Source organism: Pinus tabuliformis, chromosome 3_2 (assembly GCF_031772625.1).
Source record: "Pinus tabuliformis cultivar Carrire ecotype Pingquan chromosome 3_2, CPIR1, whole genome shotgun sequence".
Taxonomy (NCBI): domain Eukaryota; kingdom Viridiplantae; phylum Streptophyta; class Pinopsida; order Pinales; family Pinaceae; genus Pinus; species Pinus tabuliformis.
Window position 1 is genome coordinate 1,090,428,718 of NC_142302.1, and position 20,562 is coordinate 1,090,449,279.

Here is a 20,562-nt window from a genome sequence, read left to right on the forward strand (position 1 = left end):
TAAAATAATGCTCCTCGCAAACTCAATCATGGAATCCCATCCCTCATAAACCTCTCCTAGGATGGGTTGGTTTGTATCTACAAATCAAAGCAAAGAAATGATAGGGTCCATGATCTGAATAAGTAGATCTACCCTCTCCCACCAAGCATCATCTAACACTGTGTCCTTCACTCTTTTTGAGGCTGCTTGATCTGTCTTTCTCCAAAAAGACCAAAACTCTAAAATAACCATGGCCCCAAGAACGGTTTTGACCTCACTACACCTCTTCAACATGATGAATGAAGAGGCAAACCATGTATCTGCAATCTTCAACAATGATAGATTAGTGTACTCCTTGTAGATCGTGAGGGCATTTGTATGATTTTGTACAAAGTTGCGGATATGTCGTGCATCCTCAATAATGCTTCCAATCCAGAGCACATCAGAAGCAATATATTTAAGTGCTAAATTCAAACAAATGGGCAATGCAAGGTGTTCAAAATACTTGTGGATATTTAGCTTCCATAATCATGCCAGCAGCCTTGCAAAAAGGTGCATTATTTGTAATGATTTGCACACAAGAATCAACAACTACATCTTCAATAAATTCAATAAACAAATCACCCATATATTGTGCATCCTTGTATTGTCCAAGTGCATACACTGATTTCAAGAAAACTAGACCATTCAAGGAAGACACCATGAAGTTGATCAGTGTGTGTCATGCTGGATCTATCCATCCATCAGAAACAATGCTAACCCCAGATGTTGGCCATGCTGATTTAATAGGCTCAAGCATTTTGTCCACCTCTTTCTTTGTCTTCATCAACAATGTGGTTCTAAGCTTCTCTGACCCAGGAGGCACATACCCTGATGGAGCCCCTTGAGTTAGAGCTCGACACATCTCAATAAATAAAGGTGAGCGTGCAACATTAAAGGATATGAAGTTCTGATAGAAAAAAAATGCAATGGTGAGATCAAGCTCTTCCCATTTCTCTTTCTGAAAAATCTTGTCCATTGGACCAAGTGCCATTGTCTTTCTTTTTGCTGCTTGTCCCCCACTAGAACTCTCAAATGGAAATTTGTTGTTGTTTTCATCAAGAACGGAAGGGGGTCTTCATTCTTGTTTTTTTAGATGTTGCAGCCACCTTTGCCATACCAACGTTGGCCTCTTTTTTCCATTTCCTTCCTCTTAGCTAAAGACAACTGTGTACATGCTACAATTCCACAACTGGATAAATCCAATAAATGAGCTTGCACACCGTAATATGTGCTCATGAAATGATTTTTGCAATAGTTGCATTTCCAGGCAACATTGCCTCCTGCCTTCATCTTGTTGCCTAGCCCTTGCTCTCTTGTGACATATTTCCACAAGGGATGTTTGTTGTCTTGAGACTATTGTCTTCCCTCAACATTTGAAGTTGTTGTTGCAGCCCCACTTGCAATAGAGGGAACACTTGCAGACCCTGCTGAAATTGGAAGAGGGGCATCTCCAATGGGTACATTCTTCCCCTTCCTTTGGCCCTTCCCTGTTGCCCTTGATTCAACCATGAATGTTGTAAAAAAATAAAGAAAAAATGCACAAATTTGTAAAACAAATGCACATGCAAACTGCTGTAATAAAAATGCAAAAAAATAGAGAGAAAATGCACTTACATGTTGCTTGAATCGCCTCCAAAATGCTCCCACGCTCTTTGCTCTTCGCTCTCACACACCCATAGCAAACCCACAACTAGAGAGAATGAGTATTGTGAAGTTGGAATGGCCCAAATTTGCCTTTTATTGTCGTGCGAAGGTCAAAAAATCGAGACACGTGTCCTGGAATCGAGACACGATCATGTCCCGATGGGACATGCTCGGACACCATCCGGACGACGCATGTCCCTCTAAATCATGTCCAATTAACCCAATTCGACACGTGAGGCCTGGGGAACGAATCCGATTTCAGAGGATGAAAGTATTGCATTCAAGAAATCAAAGGATCTCCCGATGGACTCTGATGATGAAGAACTTCCTATATTTGAAGAGGAAGGTACAAGGGAGGAAGAAGAACCTAATCATAAAGATGAAGGTCCCAATGAACCAGTGCAACTGGTGGTCATACCCAAAACTAGAAAGAGACCTAACTGGTTGAAGTCTACTCTAATAGATGCAGAAGGTCATGGAGCAGTAAAAAGCACATTCAGGGAAAATAAGAAGCCCAAAAGATATTTTGGAAATGCAGCCTATATGACGAAACTAAAAGAAGAAAAGCCATCCACCTTTGAAGAAGTTGTCACACACCAAGAATGGAAGGATGCCATGAATGAAGAGTATCAATCGATAATGAAAAAGGAAGTTTGGGGGATCGTGCCTAGGTTTGAAGACAAATTTGCGGTAACTTCTGAATGGCTCTACAAGATTAAACATGCAACAAATGGAAGTATTGATAAATATAAGGCAAGAATTGTGGCTAGGCGCTTCTCTCACCAAGAAGGCATCGACTATGAAGAGACATTTGCACCTACAGCAAGGTACACAACTACACGTTCATTGGTATCCTTGGCAGCATCGATGGGATAGAACATCCACCAAATGGATGTCAAGTCTGCATTTCTGAATGGCACCATTGATGAAGAAGTCTATATAGAGCAACCCTTCAGATTTGAAGCGAAAGATAGAGAGGCTTATGTTTGCAGGTTGAAGAAGGCATTATATGGCCTTAAGCAACCACCAAAGGCATGGTATACTAGGATGGATGCATACCTACAAAGATTGGGCTTCACAAAGAGTTTTGTTGATCTGAATCTCTATATCAAGGTTGTGAAGAATGAGCCTGTTATCATTCTTCTCTATGTGGATGATCTTCTCTTGACAGGTGTGGAAGGTCGAATCCAAGAGTGCAAAAAGAAACTAGCGAAAAAACTTGACATGAAGGATCTAGGGTTGATGCACTACTATTTGTGACTAGAAGTTTGGCAGGGCCCTGATGAGATTTATCTAGGTCAAGGAAAGTATGTGATCGAGATGCTGAAGAGGTTTCACATAATGGACTGCAAACTTATGACAACCCCCATGATCACAAACTTGAAGAGGCTAAGAAGTTATGAATCAAGCCTTGTGGATCCGACCAAGTATAGACAATTAATTGGCTCATTGATGTACTTGATGAATACTCAACCAAACATATGTTTTACAGTGAATGTTCTAAGTCATTTTTAAGTTGATTCAAAGCATGATCATTGGATAGTAGCCAAGCATATATTGAGATATCTGCAAGGAACAATCCACTATTGCCTGAAGTATGATAAGAGGAATGATGTTCACTTGACTGTGTTGAAATATGTAACTAGGTTCGATATTCATAAATGTATCTGGGTCACAATGAATTGTATCTATCAAAAGAATAAAGAAGCTATTTTTATTATTATTATGACTTATTAAAGCATGGGTTTCATGCTTGGGTTGTCATGTTTTAGCTCAATGTCCCCATTGAAGACTTCTAGGGTTTATTTTGAGTCATTAGAGTCATTGTCCATTAAAAGAGACCCTTCTTGTGCTTTTGAATCATGTAAAAAGAATTAATATTGAGTCAAATATGTCATTTGTCCCCTCAACACCAAGTCGGCCTGAAAGAGATAAAGTCAGCTTCAAGAAGGACAATTCGACCTCACGGGAAGGCTCTATATAAGTACATGCTCTTAATGTTATTCTTGATTTACTTTGTCATATACATTGGATTGGGATTTTCGCTATTTTTAGGGCTAATTGTTGCACCCATGGACCTCCCTCTGCTCTTGTCAGAGATGGGTCATGAGCACCTAAGAGACATTATCTTCACCAACATTCTTCAAAAAGATTTTTCATATTATGGAAGTCATAGTAGACTGTACAGTTTAAAAATTTTATGACTCTACCTGCTCCCTCTCAATTCAATGCTCATCAATCATAAGTCGCCTTGCCATCATGTTCTTCCATCGATTGCTAAGACCAAGGTGATCCTTATTATGTACCTGCAATTCTCATTAAGAGGTCAAGGAAGAAAAAATAAAGCCAAGCAAGATATACAAAGACGAGATCAACAGTGAAACAATAGCAAAAATAATCAAGAAGGTACTTATATCTTGAAAGTGTATCGACTCCCTCTTGATCCTGGTCTTCTTGCATCCAATCATCGAATCTGTCTTGTTCACCTCATCATCTAATAGCTAGGGTTTCTTCTTTTAAGCGGAAGCAATCAATCCTAGGGTACAAACCCTTGGCCGCCTTCTCCAACCCTATTGATTGGTTAGGGTTTACAATTGTGTGGGTAAGGTTTTAATTCCAAACCCTATAATATAACAATTCTTCAAATTTTGTCGAGAATTTACAAAACCTAGATATGCAACACTTGCATTCCACTTCATCACACAATATTAGTATTATGAAATGGTCAATCTAGGGTTTGTCCATAAATTCTAGTTCAAAAAATTGCTAGGGTTTTCAAACCCTTCTAAACCCTAGATCTAGAACACTCATTAAGGTTCCATCTTCCTGCAATAATTTGATCAGACTTCAGGGTCATGATATGTCAGCCTTTCTTAGCAAATAGTGTATCCTTCCATTCTTGAATTGTTACCTTGGTGATCGACTTTTGTTTGAGGCATTAGACCAATAGATCTAGATTAGCAACAAAGGCTTACCCTGATGGATTAACTAAAGACTTCCTAAAGATCAATCTTTTGCTCTCTTTATGCCATACTAAGTATTCACAACATTCCTTTAAAATGGTTAATACAACATCATCTTTCTTCAGAACTAGGATAGGGATAGAGCTTGAATTGTTGTTAGGTACCTCTCATCTAACTTATGAGGTTTGGCAAGATGCAAATGATGCAGCACAAGGATCAAGAGAGTTCCATACTTACTGAAGTACTGATTGCAGATGCTATGTCAACAATTCCTTTCAAGACAGGTCATAGACACAAGTGACTCGTTCCTTTAATAACATCAGCCTTCTTTAGCTGTGTATAGAGAGGAATAGATCTTTGGACTCAAAGCTTTCACGAACATGTGTCATATACTGAGAAGAAATTTAGACTATACTACTGAGATGAACAAGCTTCATTTCATTGCCTTTCATAAAAGATCTTTATCCATGTCATGTACACGGAGTGACTTTATCACCCTTCAATACCTACAAGGACTCGGGAATTCTTTCGCTAATATTCAGTGACTCCTTAGAAGGTATTCATTACAATATATGGCACCATCAAGTATTTCATCCTTCAATGCTCGAACCATCTTCAACAATTAACAGAGATACCTTTTATGTATGAATCATAGAGATGTATTTGAATACATGTTCCCTTTAGATAGTGAGAATGGATTCTCTAAATCTTGAAGAGACTCTTTGAGAATTACCACAATCCTTCATAGAAATCTCAGGAAATCCCGAATGTGTAGTATCTTAATAAAATTGATGCCCAAGCAGATACAGACTTGTATAAACCGATGCAAATGCACTTCAAATCTTCAGATCAAATCTTCCTTTTAGTGACAGAAAGAAATTATTCTGAAGATTGTCTGCAAACTTCTTACAAAAGACATTCGATCCTTTACTTCAAATTATAAGGTAGATACAATAACTTGGCCATTTTAAAAGACTACCCTTAAATTTAAGCAATTTTATGATTGATCATAAATCAATGCATTTAGCCATAGAGAATGGAACTTGGTCTTCATCACAGAATAAGCTAATAACTTCCATTTGTCATTAAGACTTAATAACAGAAACTTCAGCTTGAGATTCCATTACAGTGAGATGGACTTATATGTCAGACCTTTGTGAATAGAATGCTTAATATTTGAAGACAATAACCTCGATCAACAACGATGGATGACTATGATGAAGATTTGACTTTTACAGAGGACAGTCATACAACAAGAGCATCCTCAAGCCAGGGTAGAAATCATACCTTCCAGGCTTCTCTCTGTTGGAAATGTAACTAGTTTCAGTCTTCGTAATTGTTGTTGTACTCATTTCAATGTGTATCTTATGTAATAAACAAAAGAAGAAAAGAAAAAGTTATTATTTTAAAGGATGGGTTTCATGCTCTTTATTAATGGTCTTCTAGATAAAAGCATGTTCTTCGTGCTTCTAGGGTTTGTCAGGTCATAAGATATATTGTCATGAGTCTAGAGAGTCAACATCATGTTTATAAGACCCTTTTGAGCAAAACATATATTGTAAAATAATTTATTTCGAGTCTAAAAAGCCATGGAAACCTCCAAAGTACAAGTCAGCCCTGGCAGCTTCAAGTCAGCCTAAAGGACAGAATTCGACCCCTTGGAGAGGCTTTATAAAGGAGCAGTTTCGACCTCATTTGGCTATCTCTCACTCACATGTTCAATCTGAAGAAAAGAAGTTCGATCTAGAGCTGGGAAGCAAGAAGACAAGACAAGCGAAGGTCTAGAAGAAGAAAAGGAAGAAAACTTGTTCTTGGGCTCTATCTCTCTCACATGTGAAAAGAATTAGGGTTTCTGCAGCTTCTAGGATGTCTGAAATTACATGTTCGAGTTGCAGTATCAAGATGTTCGAAGAGGAAATACTCTGTTTTGACCTCGTTGACCTTGGGAAGATCTGTCTTGCTCAAAGAAGGATCTCTTGAAGAAACTGAATCGGGGTTTTTGTAGCATCTACGAGGCCGAAGTTGCATGACGAAGTTGCAAGGTCGAAGTTGTGGATTGATGCAGGATTGAGCTGTGGTGATCTAATTCTATTGGAAGGGTTGACTTGGTACTTGGAGGAGGACTTGGTCTAGGGTTTGGGTCTTTGTTGTCTCATTTGAAGCAGATTCTATAAGAAGAGAAGAGTTTTTTTGGGTTTTCCCCTTGGAGGGGTTTTTCCCTGGCTTGGAGCCTAATATCTGTGTCCATTGTCTTTACTATTTTGATCTTGATATTTGTTTGATGAAAAGATCTAATAAAGAAACACAAGAAGATAAATAAGATTCACAAGCAAGTATTAAGGAATAAGGAAAATCTGAATTAATAGCTGCCACATTGCATTTTCCAACATGGTATCAGAGCTAAGGTGAACAAGAAGGCAGCTAGAAAGATCATCCAAATCAAGAACCAATCATGGAGATGCTCAGAAACGATGGACCCATATGGGCTAGATGAGTTTCTTATGGAGGCAAGAGTTGATGCCTTGCTATGGGTGGAGAACATCAGTCCTAAAGTATTTAGGACAAAGGTATTAAGCCCAAGTTCAGGGCAGCGTTCATCCAACATAAGGGAAGGAGATGTGTGGAAGCCAAAGCCTTCAAGAGGACTGACGAAGTGAAGAAGGGTCTTGTTAGTATCCTTTCTTATGACTGTCTAGGCCTAAGAGAAGCAAAATGGTAGTCGAGTAAGCAAGAAGCAAATCTAGACATGGTTGGTGTTAGTTTAAGCGCTGAGCATCTTACGAACAGGCCACAGAAGTCCTATGTCTCTTGGGAGATAGGCCAGCTCCTGTTGCATGACTTTAGGACGATTGTAAGGCTTAGAAGAAGCCTATTACAGGGGCCAAGTAGAAACCAAGCTAAGCACAAGTGAATCGAGTGTTAGAAGAGGGATTAGCGGAGGTCTTCGGTGCAATGGGAGGTTGAGAGAAGGATTGTAGCAGCTGCTACAGGCAACCCTAATCAGGGCCGAGATTGCAGGACCAAAGTGCAGCACAAGTCTAGATGAATTGGAACATAATGATGAAGTTTCAGGTATGAGTATTCTCCTTCCAAGTTTGAGATTAATGCTAGGTTGGTGAGTGTCCAGATTGGACAGTTTGGAAGTCTGCTTCAGGGTTTGAAGCAGCAGTATGATGATGCCCTAGATCTATGTGATTTGAGGATCAAACCACAGGTGTGTGGGCAGACTAAAGAGCCCTAGCTCTGGGCAATTTGATGGTCAAGTTGCAATTAAGAGAGCAGTAGATTGCAAGCCCTAAATCAGTCAAGAATTAATTGTGTATGGGCAGGTCAACAAGCCTTAGGTGAGGGCAATTCTGATGGCACTAGATCAGTCAAGGGGATGACTGAAGATGTATGCAGTGCAGGAAGTAGTGGTAAACACAATTAAGGATGTTAAAGGTGAAGACCTCAAGTACAAGATAATGATTTGTTACAAGGCAAACGTGGAGCCTTAGGAGTTGCAATATGAGCAATCTCAGTGATAAGAGGGTTGATTGAGGAAAGCTACAATTACAAGTAGTTGATGTATGAGAAGTATGGGTATTTTTAACAACAGTGGAGGCTTGTTGATGAATTATCCCTAGTTGAGAGGGAGTGAGCATGGATTTCTCCTCTAAAGTTGAGAGGGAGTAAGGTTGGACATTGGTTCTCCCTGTGTCATGTACTAGGATTAACAGTCGTAAGTCTAGTGCATGCATCATGGATATGGAAAATGATGATTTGAATTAGTATGGTTCTCCTTGTGTCAAGTATTGTGGTAGATTAAACACAGAAACCCACTACTGAGGCAAGTAGAAAATAATTTTTTGAGCTACTGAGGTGCGCGCGTTCCCGCCCTTGGTGCACTCGAGGACCTCAACCACCCTCACCCATAGCGGCCTCGTTCTGCATCCATGGAGCTTCAGGGTCCACCAGAGGATGCTGATCCACCCCCATGAAATCAGTTTGAGCAAGAAGAAAACGTTGATGCCTTTGCATCCTTGATCTCAGCCATTGGTCCTCCAAAAACCAAACCATCAATATCCAAGTTTGTGAAGAAACTTGAAGATATCCCAGAGATCTCACTCCCTCCATCTCTCCCTTGTCGGGCGGCGATGTCTCTAGCAAAAAGGGGATTGGTTGGCCAGTTTACAGGACAATGGTCATCCACTTGTTCGGTTCAAAAAATGGGTTGAAAGGAACTAGACTTCTTCAATAAGCGGAAAAATCTCTATAAGATTTTGCGAAAGAGGATATTACACCTTTCACTTTGAAAGAAAGGAAGATCGAGACTTAATCTTCAGAAATGGCCCATACTTCATGAACATGCGATGGCTATACCTAAATAGATGGACCCTTGACTTCGATCCTGAAATGGATGTTCCCAGCGCTGTGTCAGTATGGGGAGATGAATCTGTCAAGGCCATCGGGAATGTTGTGGGGAAGTATATTGATAGATGCGAACCAAAAGAAAACATGCATGCATGTGCGAGAATTTGTGTTGAAGTGGATCTAGGGAAAGGCCTTCCAGAGGCGGTAAGGATCAAAGTAGATCAATGGATGCACATACAACAGCTGGACTATGACCAGATACCGTTCAAATGCAAGGTATGTCATGAATACGGTCATTTTGCAAATAGATGTCCAAAGAAACAAGAAAGTGAAAACCTCGAAGAGTCTAAAGCAAAATGGGAACAAGTTAAAAAGAAAAAATTGGCAAATAAACAGCCCATCTCCTCATCAAGCCATCCACAGGTTCCTCCTGACCCTTCTCCATCATCTCCCATCTCAGCCATCCCCACCCATAATCCCTTCAACCTTCATCAATCCCAACCCATTTGGACCCCTTGAAGAACCTTCTATCCCTCCTTCATCCCCTTCCCGCTCCCCTCATCCCTCCCCTTCCCATATATTCACTCCCTCAATTCCTATTACCCATCACAACCCCCCTCCACCCCAGTGGACAGAATACTTACAAGAAACCAATCGAAGGAATCTCTCCAAATTCTAGATCACCAAAAGAAAACAGGAAGAAAATCTAACAAAGAGCTCAGAGATGAAGCGACAACAAAAGAAATGGCTTTAGGAACGCAGCAGCCCATGGATTCCTTTTTTAGGAAAAGCTCAAAAAACAATGAGAAAAACCAAAATAATCAATGAGGGAAAGGTCCCTCAACCAACCAACCAAATAAATAATGATAGTAGTCTCCTGGAATTGTCGTGGTTTGGGGACACCTTTTAAAGTAAATGCAGCAAGAGATATTTTAATAAAAGAAAACCCAGATATCCTTATGCTTTAGGAGACCAAAACTAGTTACCAGGACTCAGAAAAAATGATCAAAAATTTAAAAAATCATGAAGGAATAGCTCAACAATAGGTGCCTCAAGGGGAATCTGTACACCTTGGAGGAAAGGAAAATGGGAGTTGCTTCAGCTAAAAAAGGAACAACACTGGATTAGAACAGATCTAAAAGAGACAACCACCAATGAGCAATTTTGCATTGTCAACATATATGCACCTAATCACTTTAAGGAAAAAGAACAATGCTGGAATATGGTTCAAGAAACCTTAAATGAAACTCATAACAAAAAAATAATATTGGGAGGGGATATCAATCTTGTCCTAAATGTAGAGGAAAAATTTGGAGGGACCTTCCATGCAGATCCCTCAAGGGATGCCATTGAAACCATTATGAAAAAAAACAAGCTAATAGACATCCCTCCAAACAACGGTAAGTACACATGGAAGAACAAAAGGGTAGGAAACAACAATATAAAAGAAAGAATAGACCGGATTTTGGTTCAGGACAGCATCATCTCCAACTATAATTCAACAAGATCAAGAATCATTCATACAACGACATCAGACCACAAGCCTATTGTAATTATTATGGGGCTCATGGACAATCAAGGTCCATTACCATTCAGATGTTGCCCAATATGGAACAGCATCGAAGAATTCAGAAAATTAATTGCGGAAGTATGGTCTCAAAAGGTCATGGGGCCTCCTTATTATGTGTGGGAAACCAAGCTTAAAAATCTGAGAAAGGAATTGAAAATATGGGCTAAAGAAAACGAAAAGAAAACCAAAGAAAGAAAGTTTGAGCTATTAAAAAAGATGGAGAAACTTCAAGAGGCAAAAGAAAACAAGGAGGAGGACAAAGAGGATCATCTTCAAGAAAAGGTTCTTTTTTGGGAAATATATAGAGAGACTCGGAAAGAAGAAGAAGAGGCAATATTAAAGTCACAAAGCCTATGGTTAAAAGCAGGGGATAAAAATATAAAGTTTTTTCATAATACTATGAAAATTAAAAGAGCCAGAAATCAAATTGACAAAATCCAAGCGGATGGACAGGAAATTAGAGTAGAAGTGGAATTTAAGAAAGAGGCACACAAACACTTTTTTAATCTCTTAACAGCAAATGGAGAAATAGCAGATAATGACAACTTTTTGCAGCATGTTCCAAACAAGATAAGCAGTGGGCAAAATGCAGAAATCATGCAAGAAATCGCAGAAGAAGAAATAGAGGCAATTATTTGGAGCCTTCACCCAGATAAGGCACCGCGCCTGGATGGTTTCACAATAGCATTTTACAGGCAGCATTGGCAGGTAATAAAAAAGGATTTAGTAAGAATGATAAGGAATGTGTTTAATAAAAAAAATTGGGAGGCTCCACCAAATCCTCTTATTTGGCATTAATCCCAAAGGATGTTAGACCCTCCACCTTTAGCAAATTCCGGCCAATTTCTTTGTGCAACTCTTCTTATAAAATAATAACGAAGATAATAGCCAACCGAATAAAGAAATTTCTCCCTGAGATAAGGAAAACCAAGGAGGTTTTGAATTGTACCTAACAGACAAATTATAGACAATGTTCTGGTGGTCCAAGCAGCTCTCCACTCGAGCATGTTGAAAAAAGAAAAGGGAACCATCATAAAATTGGATATGGCCAATGTTTTTTACTGGGTAACTCTTCCCTACATCTTTGTTGTCTTAAAGAAATTTGGCCTTTCAAATGAAATCATTGAGGTAATCAGTGCTTGCATTATGGGACCGTGGATAGCACCGTTGATAAACGGAAGACCGAGCAGGTACTTTCAAAGTACTAGAGGGTTGAGGCAAGGATGCCCCCTTTCTCCTTTCTTATATATAATAATGGTTGATTCGTTAAGTAGAACTTTGGAAAAGAAGAGAGAAAGAACTATAATTGGTTTGCACATCTCTCATGGAGTTAGAAGCATAAACCACTCTTTGTTTGTTGAAGACACTTTGTTGTTGGGCGGAGCTTCATGCATAATTGCCCAAAGATTCAAAAGAATCCTTGACAACTTTATGGAGGTTTCGGGTGGTCTCTTAAACAATGCAAAGTGTAAAATATATGGCTAGAACACTACATCCCGCACCATGCAAAGAATATCTCAGATTCTTGAGATTCCCATACAAGCAAACTGGACCCATTTCTTTTACCTTGGACTCCCCATATCTAAAGAAAATCTTAAGGCTGAGTTGTGGAGCATTCAAACTGAAAAGATGAAGGAAAAAATCCAAGTTGGGGAATGATGTGGCTGAACATTGCAAGTAGGGTGACTCTAATTAAAGCCATGCTCACTACGCTACCAATTTACCAATATGCCAATATTCTGGCTCCAGCTAGTATTCACAAACAAATGGAATTAATAATCAGAGGATTTCTATGGCAGGGAGGGAACAAGGAGACCAAAAAATTCAGTTTGGTAAAATGGGATCAAGTAGTTTTGCCCTACGAGAAAGGAGGCTTATCTATAAGGCTACCTGGATTGATGAATGCTGCCCTAGCGGCCAGAATTATATGGAGAATGATAACTGGTAAGGACAACTGGTGGAAGCAAACCTTGGCTTAGTATATGAACCATCAAAGAACTCACTTGTTAGTTGAAACTGTTCCAATAAGGCCATGCACGCAAGTATGGAAGCTAGGTAAAAAAATGATACCTATTATTAGCAATCACACATCGAAGATGCCTGGCAATGGTAAAAGTATCAAGGTATGAGAATATAGAATCATGGGGAAGGAACCTTTAACATCCCTTCCAAGTTGCGAAGAGATAAAAGATTGGATGCATGCCAAAGGGATAACCACTCTCCACTCTATCTCTTGGTGGGAAAACAAGAATTGGCAAGACTAGCATATACTAAATCTCCCTACAAATTTAAAAAGACAATGGGATCTCTTAGTGCACCACCTCAAAGGATCGGCCCCAACAAACATGGAGGATGAAGATACAATCATATGGGATCCTAGGGGAGGTGTCTACTTAGTCAAGTCCAGATATAACATTCTCCAAGCTCAGCAAAATGATCAAGATTGGGCACCATGGAAATCCATATGGAAAACAGAAAGCCTCCCTAAAGTTAAAATCTTCAGTTGGACCCTTCTAAAAGGAAAAATCCTTACTACTGAAAACCTTAAAAGAAAGGGATTCTTCGGCCCGTCAAGGTGTTCAATGTGCCTAAATGAAGAAGAATCTATTCAAAACCTTTTTCTGGATTGCCCATTTACTAGAGAGTGTTGGAAGCAGCTTTCTAGTCCCCTGGAAATGGAACTCAACTTTTCCAGAACCTTTAATGACTTCTTTACTGAATGGAAAAAAAATTATCCTTATTCAATGAAGAATAAGTAAACCATTAAAAGGTTTTGGGAAAGTCTCCCATCTTTTCTATGTTGGCAGATATGGCTCTCAAGAAACAAAAGCATTTTCAAAGACCAAGTTCCAAAGATTGGAAGAGTTCTGTCAAAAACTTGGGGACTCACCTCAGAATTTTTAAACATGAAAGGACTAAAAGCAATTGACAATAGTCTACTCCAGCAAGAAGAAAGGAATTGGATCAGCAGGGCAACTATAAGAAATAACTGGAATATCAGTCCCAATGACAGACCTCCAATCCAGAACTAGAAAATAAGACTAAATAAGGAAGAATTCATAATATGGAAAGGAGATTTGAATAGGCATTGTCTCTTTTTCGACGGGGCCTCCAAAAATAATCTGGGTAGAGCAGGTGCAAGAGGGATCATCCTCGAGCCAGGGGGGAAATCTTGTCACCTATGAGTGGGGGTTGGGGGAAACCTCCAACAACAAGGCAGAGGCATATAGTATGCTAATGGGAACCAACATCCTAAAAAAAAAGGAAATCAGAGATCCAATAATATTGGGAGATTCATCGATTATAATCGATGCCATGGTCAGCAGAAGAAATCCCCTAAACATTGTCATGCATCGAATTTATAAAAGAATAAGGCACAATATGGCAGGTCTAGGAAATATCACATTCAAGCACACACTGCGAGAAAACAACAGTACAGTGGACCACTTTGCAAATATGGCAGTGTCTAGGCCCGAAGGGGAAACAAGAGAGGATGCGGAGGTGTACCACACATCGATTCCTTAGTGCTTTGATCCTGTATGAAAATCATGACAAAAATCACACATTCCTATGACAATCCGGGGTTCAAAACAAAGCAGATATGCAGCATCATTACATATCTCTGCAAGGATATACTCTCAATAGATATAGCATGGAAGGCCCATGACATCATTCGAAAATCTTTGTGCACAACCTGCCACTGCCACAGCGCAAAGATTGACAACTTAAAGCCAATCGCGTTCCTCTAGGTACGCACCATCACTAAGCGGTATGGTCCTCCCTATGCACTCTTGCCTCCTTTATATGTCAGGCTATCCTATTCTTTTTTCACTCACAGTCTACTCTTCGCTCATCCTGCTGATCATTTCTCCCAACATGCTCCATGCCTCTCTGGTTCTATATCCCATCATCTCATACCCGGCTCCACTCTTATTCGCATCCCTGCAATCTCACAGTGTGATTTCACTCCTTCTCCAAGTGCGTTGTTTGTTGATTGATCCCATCCTCTTGCAATCAATACTTCAGCGAGCCAAACCTCTTTGCTCTGTTTGCTTCTTGGTTGTATGTACTTCTCTACTCTTGTCTCAGGCACCCTCATTTCACCCCACTGCTCCGCTGACTGTGTTGTTAAGATCATTTCTCTCTGCTCCTTGTTTTGGTTCAATGCAACAGGTCGTTACTTCTCCAAAGGCAAGGCAAAACAGCATTGCTACAACAAGAAGGATCAATGGTGTCATTCTAACAAAGACAAAGGAACCTTAGGAGGGCATTTTTCAAGCAAATATATCAGGAAGCATCAATACAACACAGGTTCAAATTGTTTTTCAAAGGAAAATTGAAGATCGCTCAGAAATGGATTTAAATCCAATTGAACGAGCCTCTCAAAACGAGAAATAAATTTATGATCAGCAAGATAAAAGAGACAATACAAGATCTGAGGTTTCAAATGAAGGCTGAGAACGGCGATCCAAAGAGACAATAGGAGAGCAAGAAGGCATAAATAAATTCCCTCAACAACAAATGCACTCACCTGGAGGAAACAGTCACTTATCTCAAAAACATTACGCTGAATCAGGAGGGAGAAAACTCAAATTACCAGAGCGGCAAACAAAGGTCCCAGCAAGACCAATCAATGAACAAATATTAAATGGTCTTTTAAGTGTTTTAAAAGTCTAATAGTCATTAACAAATATGTTATGCAAGTGTATTACATTGTTGTCCCAGTTTGTAAGGCAATATGCCAGAAAAGTAATAGGAATCTTTGGAATTTTGGGAATCATGTCTAAAGGTTTTCGAGACTGCGTTCCCAACCTTCTATCCTTTTGCATGACTCCATCTGGCATCAAATGTAACAGTGACCTTTCTCCTCTTTCATTTTTGGAAAATATAAAACCATAACCGATCTTGTAAAAAAAAAGTATTGTTGTAGATTAGGACTAATTTCCTACATCAAGTACATGAGCATGGATAAGGAGAATGATGGATTGGATAAGCATCTTGGAAAAACATTCTTGAGTCATGTCCTATGATGGACTAGGATGGAGATCCTAAGTCATGTACATGACCTTGGATAAGAATGGTCCAATGGATAGACATTTCCATGAGGGAAATGATTTGGTAAAAGCTATACTCTGGGTTTCCTAGGTGGAATATGTACCTCGATGAGGCAATGTGGTGTCCCATGAAATGCCTCCCAACATTGTGCTCTGATGTTGTGAACATAGAGTGTACCTGTCAAGGCCTTAGTAATGTGACAATGTTGGTTATGATGATATTTTGATGCTGATCAATCTGGACCCCTTCTAATGAGAATATTTCAACTTGAGATAGACCTGTTGAGTCATTATGAATACCTCCCTAGTTAAGAGGGAGTGTTGGAAAATGTAACTAGGTTCGGTCTTCATATTTATTTTTGTACTTGTATCAATATTTTATAAAGAAGAAAAAGAAATTTATTTGTTCAAGCATGGATTTCATGCTCAAGTCTAGGTTAAGCATGTTCTTCATGCTTTTAGGGATTTATTGAGTCAAGTCCATTTGGACCCCTTCTCAAGAAAAAGAAGAAAAAATTAAGTCACCCTACTGAATAGTTGTGACCTTTCGTAGTGACAAACAAATATATATTGGCGTCAATCCTCCACAGAAAAAGTTCGTTCAGTTCTGTGATTATATGCAAGTTTCAAAGGCAATGATATGCGAATTTTTGAGACAGGGAAATGCGAGACTTTGTGGTAGGGATATGCAAGCCGAATGTAATAAGAAACTTGATAAAAGTGTGAAATTCTGAAGAGATGAGCAAACTGCTTTTGTGATGATATGTAAACTAATAATGGCTATGATGTGCGAGTTGATGAAGACTATGATTTGCAAGTTAAAGGAGAACTACTAAACTACAGAAAAAGGATCACTATGGAACAGTCATCTTGTGACAGATTAACTATCTTATTGAAGATGGATCATGACAAAGGGAGGTCTCATTTTGATCTGATTCTATAAGAAGAGGATTGTTTGGGTTTTCTCCAGTTGTGGGGTTTTACCGTGGCGTTTAGCCTATATCTTGTGTTCTTGATGTTTTGTGGTCTTCATGTTTTGGTAATTACTTGATGAAGAGGAAAAATAAAAATAATAAAATCCCAACAAATATCACAAGTAATTGTCATGAGAGGAAAATCAATATTAATCCACAAATTCCTTGATTTTCCAACAACATCAAGGCTTGGATTGTTCCCCCAATCATGGATTTTTTACCATATTTCCATGTGGTTTGGCTAGTGGATTGAGCTTGTGCCACATAGCATCGAGCATGTATTTACCATTCATGACATGTGACGACATGTGGAAATGGTAAATGAGCCCCGAGTACCGCCATGGGTCAGGTGGGGTTCTTGACATGTCTCCAGGTGACGACTTATTGAGTTGGTGACTCTACATCTAGTGGTTGACTAGTTCCTCCTTTGATGTTGATGCAGGGATGCTTTCCTCATCGTTCTGGTATTGAACATGAGGTGGATGGATTGATCAAACTAGCTTAGCTCATTCAACTTTTTCATGGAATAGAGAAATTTTCAACAAGAGAACATCTATGGAAGTCATTATCAATACCTCCCAAGCTAAGAGGGAGTGTTGAATTTTGTAGCTATGGTCGATTATCATAATCAAGTTTTAGCCCTCCAATATTTAAGAAATTATAGATATATATGTGGATTCCAAGTCGGCCTCAAAAGATGAAAATTTGAATTTTAAAATTATGAATTTTCCCTCCAAAATGTAAGGTCAACTTCAAGTCGGCCCTAGTGAAGGGACACACCAATTCGGCACGTTCGACCACTATTTATTGGCATTTGTCCTTTCCATTTGGGCATTCAATTTGGATCATTTAAGGTACAATCTGAATCGCCTTCTAAAGTCAAGAAGGAGGAATTTTGTAGCCCAAGAAGGACTAAATTTGAGGATAAGGAGGACGAATTTTGTAGCTCAAGAAGGGCGAAATTTGAGGACAAGGACGAATTGTGTAGCTAAAGAAGGATGAAATATGAGGACAACAAGGATGAATTTTGTTGCAAAAGAGGGACGAAATCTAAGGTTAAGAAGGACGAATCCTAAGGAAGAGAAGGATGAATTCTGAAGCACAAAGATGACGAATTTGAAGCATGTTCTAAAGCAGATTAGAAAGCCGATTTTTTTATTGATGAAGACCTAGTTGGAGGAAAACCCTAGAAGGAAATCTTGTACTATTATTCATGAATGAAGGGTTGGATTAGTCCTCAGAATTTCTAGGTTATTCTATCAAACTCAGATTGTATCTCTTGTTGAATTGGACAAATTTCTCCAAGGAAAGGTTGTTGGGTTATTCCCTTGGTTTGGGGTTTTCGCGGGATAAATTTTGTGTCTCTTGTGTTTGGTTGTCTATTCATGTTTCTATTGTTATTATTGTTTTAATGTTGAAGATTTCCTATGTATAATTGCTTAATGATGAAGTGACACAAGATAAATAATGAAGATACCATTGGAAGTAATTATCAGTCTAGGGAATCTTGAAAAATCAACACATAATAGTATATCACAATGTTGTCCTATGTAGTAATATGCATGTATGTTCAAAACTATAGGATTTGACCCTTGTAACTTGAAAGCGACAAGTACATAGTCTTGAAGGATCTAGAAGATGCAAAATATGAAGCAGACTCAATTTTTTCCATTACATATTACTAACTAGTTACATCTCATAAGTGAATGACATTGAGCTCGTCTTATAGTTATTTCTAAACTCAATGCTATATCTAGAATAAAGGTTTGAACCATTGAATCTAAACATTTGAAAATTAAATTTCGAATGTCAAACTAAAACTACTAACCTAGATTCATCTTGACCTATGTTGGGCCTCAAAATAGTCCCTATTTTCACTCCATTATTCACCAATATCTTCACATTTTACCTTCATGTCACCTCCATTCCACCTCCATATCATTACATTTACCTCATTATTGGGTTATAACAATGCTTTTCCAAAGTTTATTAATTCTTAACATTTTTAAGTGGATTTATGGCTAAACTTTAGAAAATAATATGCTTATACTTATACCTAACAATTAGAATGAGTTTGTTGACATGTGTAGGCACAAAGGAAGCTTCCAGGGCATCTTTATGTGGCCTTGAATGATCAAATTCGAATTTGATAAGATAAGCCTCATGGAAAAGATCATGGACCTCATGGAGGATAGGGTTATGTGTCTAGATGGTTGAGAAATGTATGGAACTAAAAGAGAGATTAGTGGATCATCATTATGAGTTTGTTATCTCATCTCATTGTATAAATAGGAGTACCTCCTCCATTCCAAAGAGAGGACTCTTGGAGCATTGTATCCAACTTATGATGGAATAGAATAAAGCTTCATTTTACATATATTTTCATTATGTAGTTTTAGATATAAGTTGTACATATATTTCCATTATGTAGTAGTATATGGAATAGCTTGTCACTTTGTTCTTAGGAGAATTGAGCTCACTCTAGAAGGATCAAAGGAACATGTTATTTCATATTAGATCTTATTTCATTTAATTGCTTAGATGTTTGAGGATTTGTTTGTGATTGATGAATGAGTTTTAAATTAGAATCTAATCAGCATATGAGAGGACAACCAAGGGTCTAAGTTAGGCTCTCTCTCTCCATTTGATTTGCATGATAATTGAAATTCATTATTTTGCTTTTATGTTTCAAGTATCATATGAGGAGATAACCAAGAGTCTAAGTTAGGCTCTCACTCCATTTGATTCATATGATAATTGAAATTCATTCTTTTGCTTTTATGTTTCAAGTTATTTCATTTCTTATGCTTATGAATGAATCTTAGTTTAGTTTGGATTAGTACATGAGAGGACAATCAAGAGACTAAGTTAGTCTTTCTCTCTCTTTGAATCTGAACAACAATTAAAGTTCATTCTCTTGTCTTCATTTCAAGTTTCTAGTTTTATGTAATCAATGATTTCTCTATGATACTGTAGGGAAGGACAACAAGGACCTCCTTAGTTAGGAGCCTCTTCCCTTGCATATTATATTGAATCGTAAATAATTTAGCTAAACATAGAGTTAGTTGCCTACTCCTGCATATATTTTGCTAGCATCATCACAAGCTTACGAGTTTCCCTGGTTGATAATTTAATGCAGCAATTTAAGCCCAATAAATTGCCCAACAACCTAAGCCCAATAAGCATCGAGGGGGATCAAAACAAATAGACATGTAAATTGTTGAGTGCTTAAAAGATCTAGCGTTAAGATCGATCTATGTTGGTTTATTAACTTTATTTTATTATAGAATTTTACAATTTATTGTCATATCATTTTTAGGCTATTTTTTTAAGTTTTCATTTTTATGGACGTCAATGTTTTTTCAATTTAATTTATTAATGTTATAAATGTAACATATCTACCTAGGCTATAGATGCACCTCACTACTCTCGATGCAATGATCTCCATGCGAGTTTCTAGATTTAAGTTGTTAGAAATTATAAACGTCTAACATTTCAAGTAAAGTACTACTAAGGAAAAGAGAACATGTAGTGTGGAAGGTGATTAAGGACAATGCACAAGGAAACATATACGTAACAAGATAACGTCTAAGTTTGGAAAGGTACAAAGAAACATTGGGTAAAACTTCCTTAGGCCCAATGTTTCTCTGACTTGTGAAACTCAGACCTTACCACCTTTTATATATATATATATATATATATATAGAGAGAGAGAGAGAGAGAGAGAGAGAGAGAGAGACTCCTTAATTATGGGTCATATAGTCTTATCCAAAACATCAAAAGCTTAAAATTTCTACCACAGTTTAAACCTAGAAATTGGCATGAAGGTGGGGTTTGGGGGGAATAATGGAGAAAATCATATGATGGGGGTGGGGTGAAATAATTGAGAAAACTTATGTATATATGAGAGTGGGAGTGGGAGAATAATAGAGTATATTATAATCTAGAAATTCACATGGACAGTTAGCACACTATGAAATCCT

At 38.3% G+C, this 20,562-nt stretch overlaps 2 protein-coding genes across 2 annotated transcripts in view; one reads left to right on the forward strand and one right to left on the reverse strand.

The window, feature by feature from the left end:
- Window positions 1-20,562, reverse strand: part of LOC149184465 (uncharacterized) — a 97,214-nt gene that overhangs the window by 61,999 nt on the left and 14,653 nt on the right. The window lies entirely within an intron of this gene.
- Window positions 10,540-12,530, forward strand: LOC149184466 (uncharacterized). Its single transcript, XM_089415343.1, has 2 exons — window positions 10,540-11,259; window positions 12,351-12,530. The coding sequence occupies exons 1-2, from the start codon at window positions 10,540-10,542 to the stop codon at window positions 12,528-12,530; spliced, it is 900 nt and encodes a 299-aa protein (XP_089271469.1).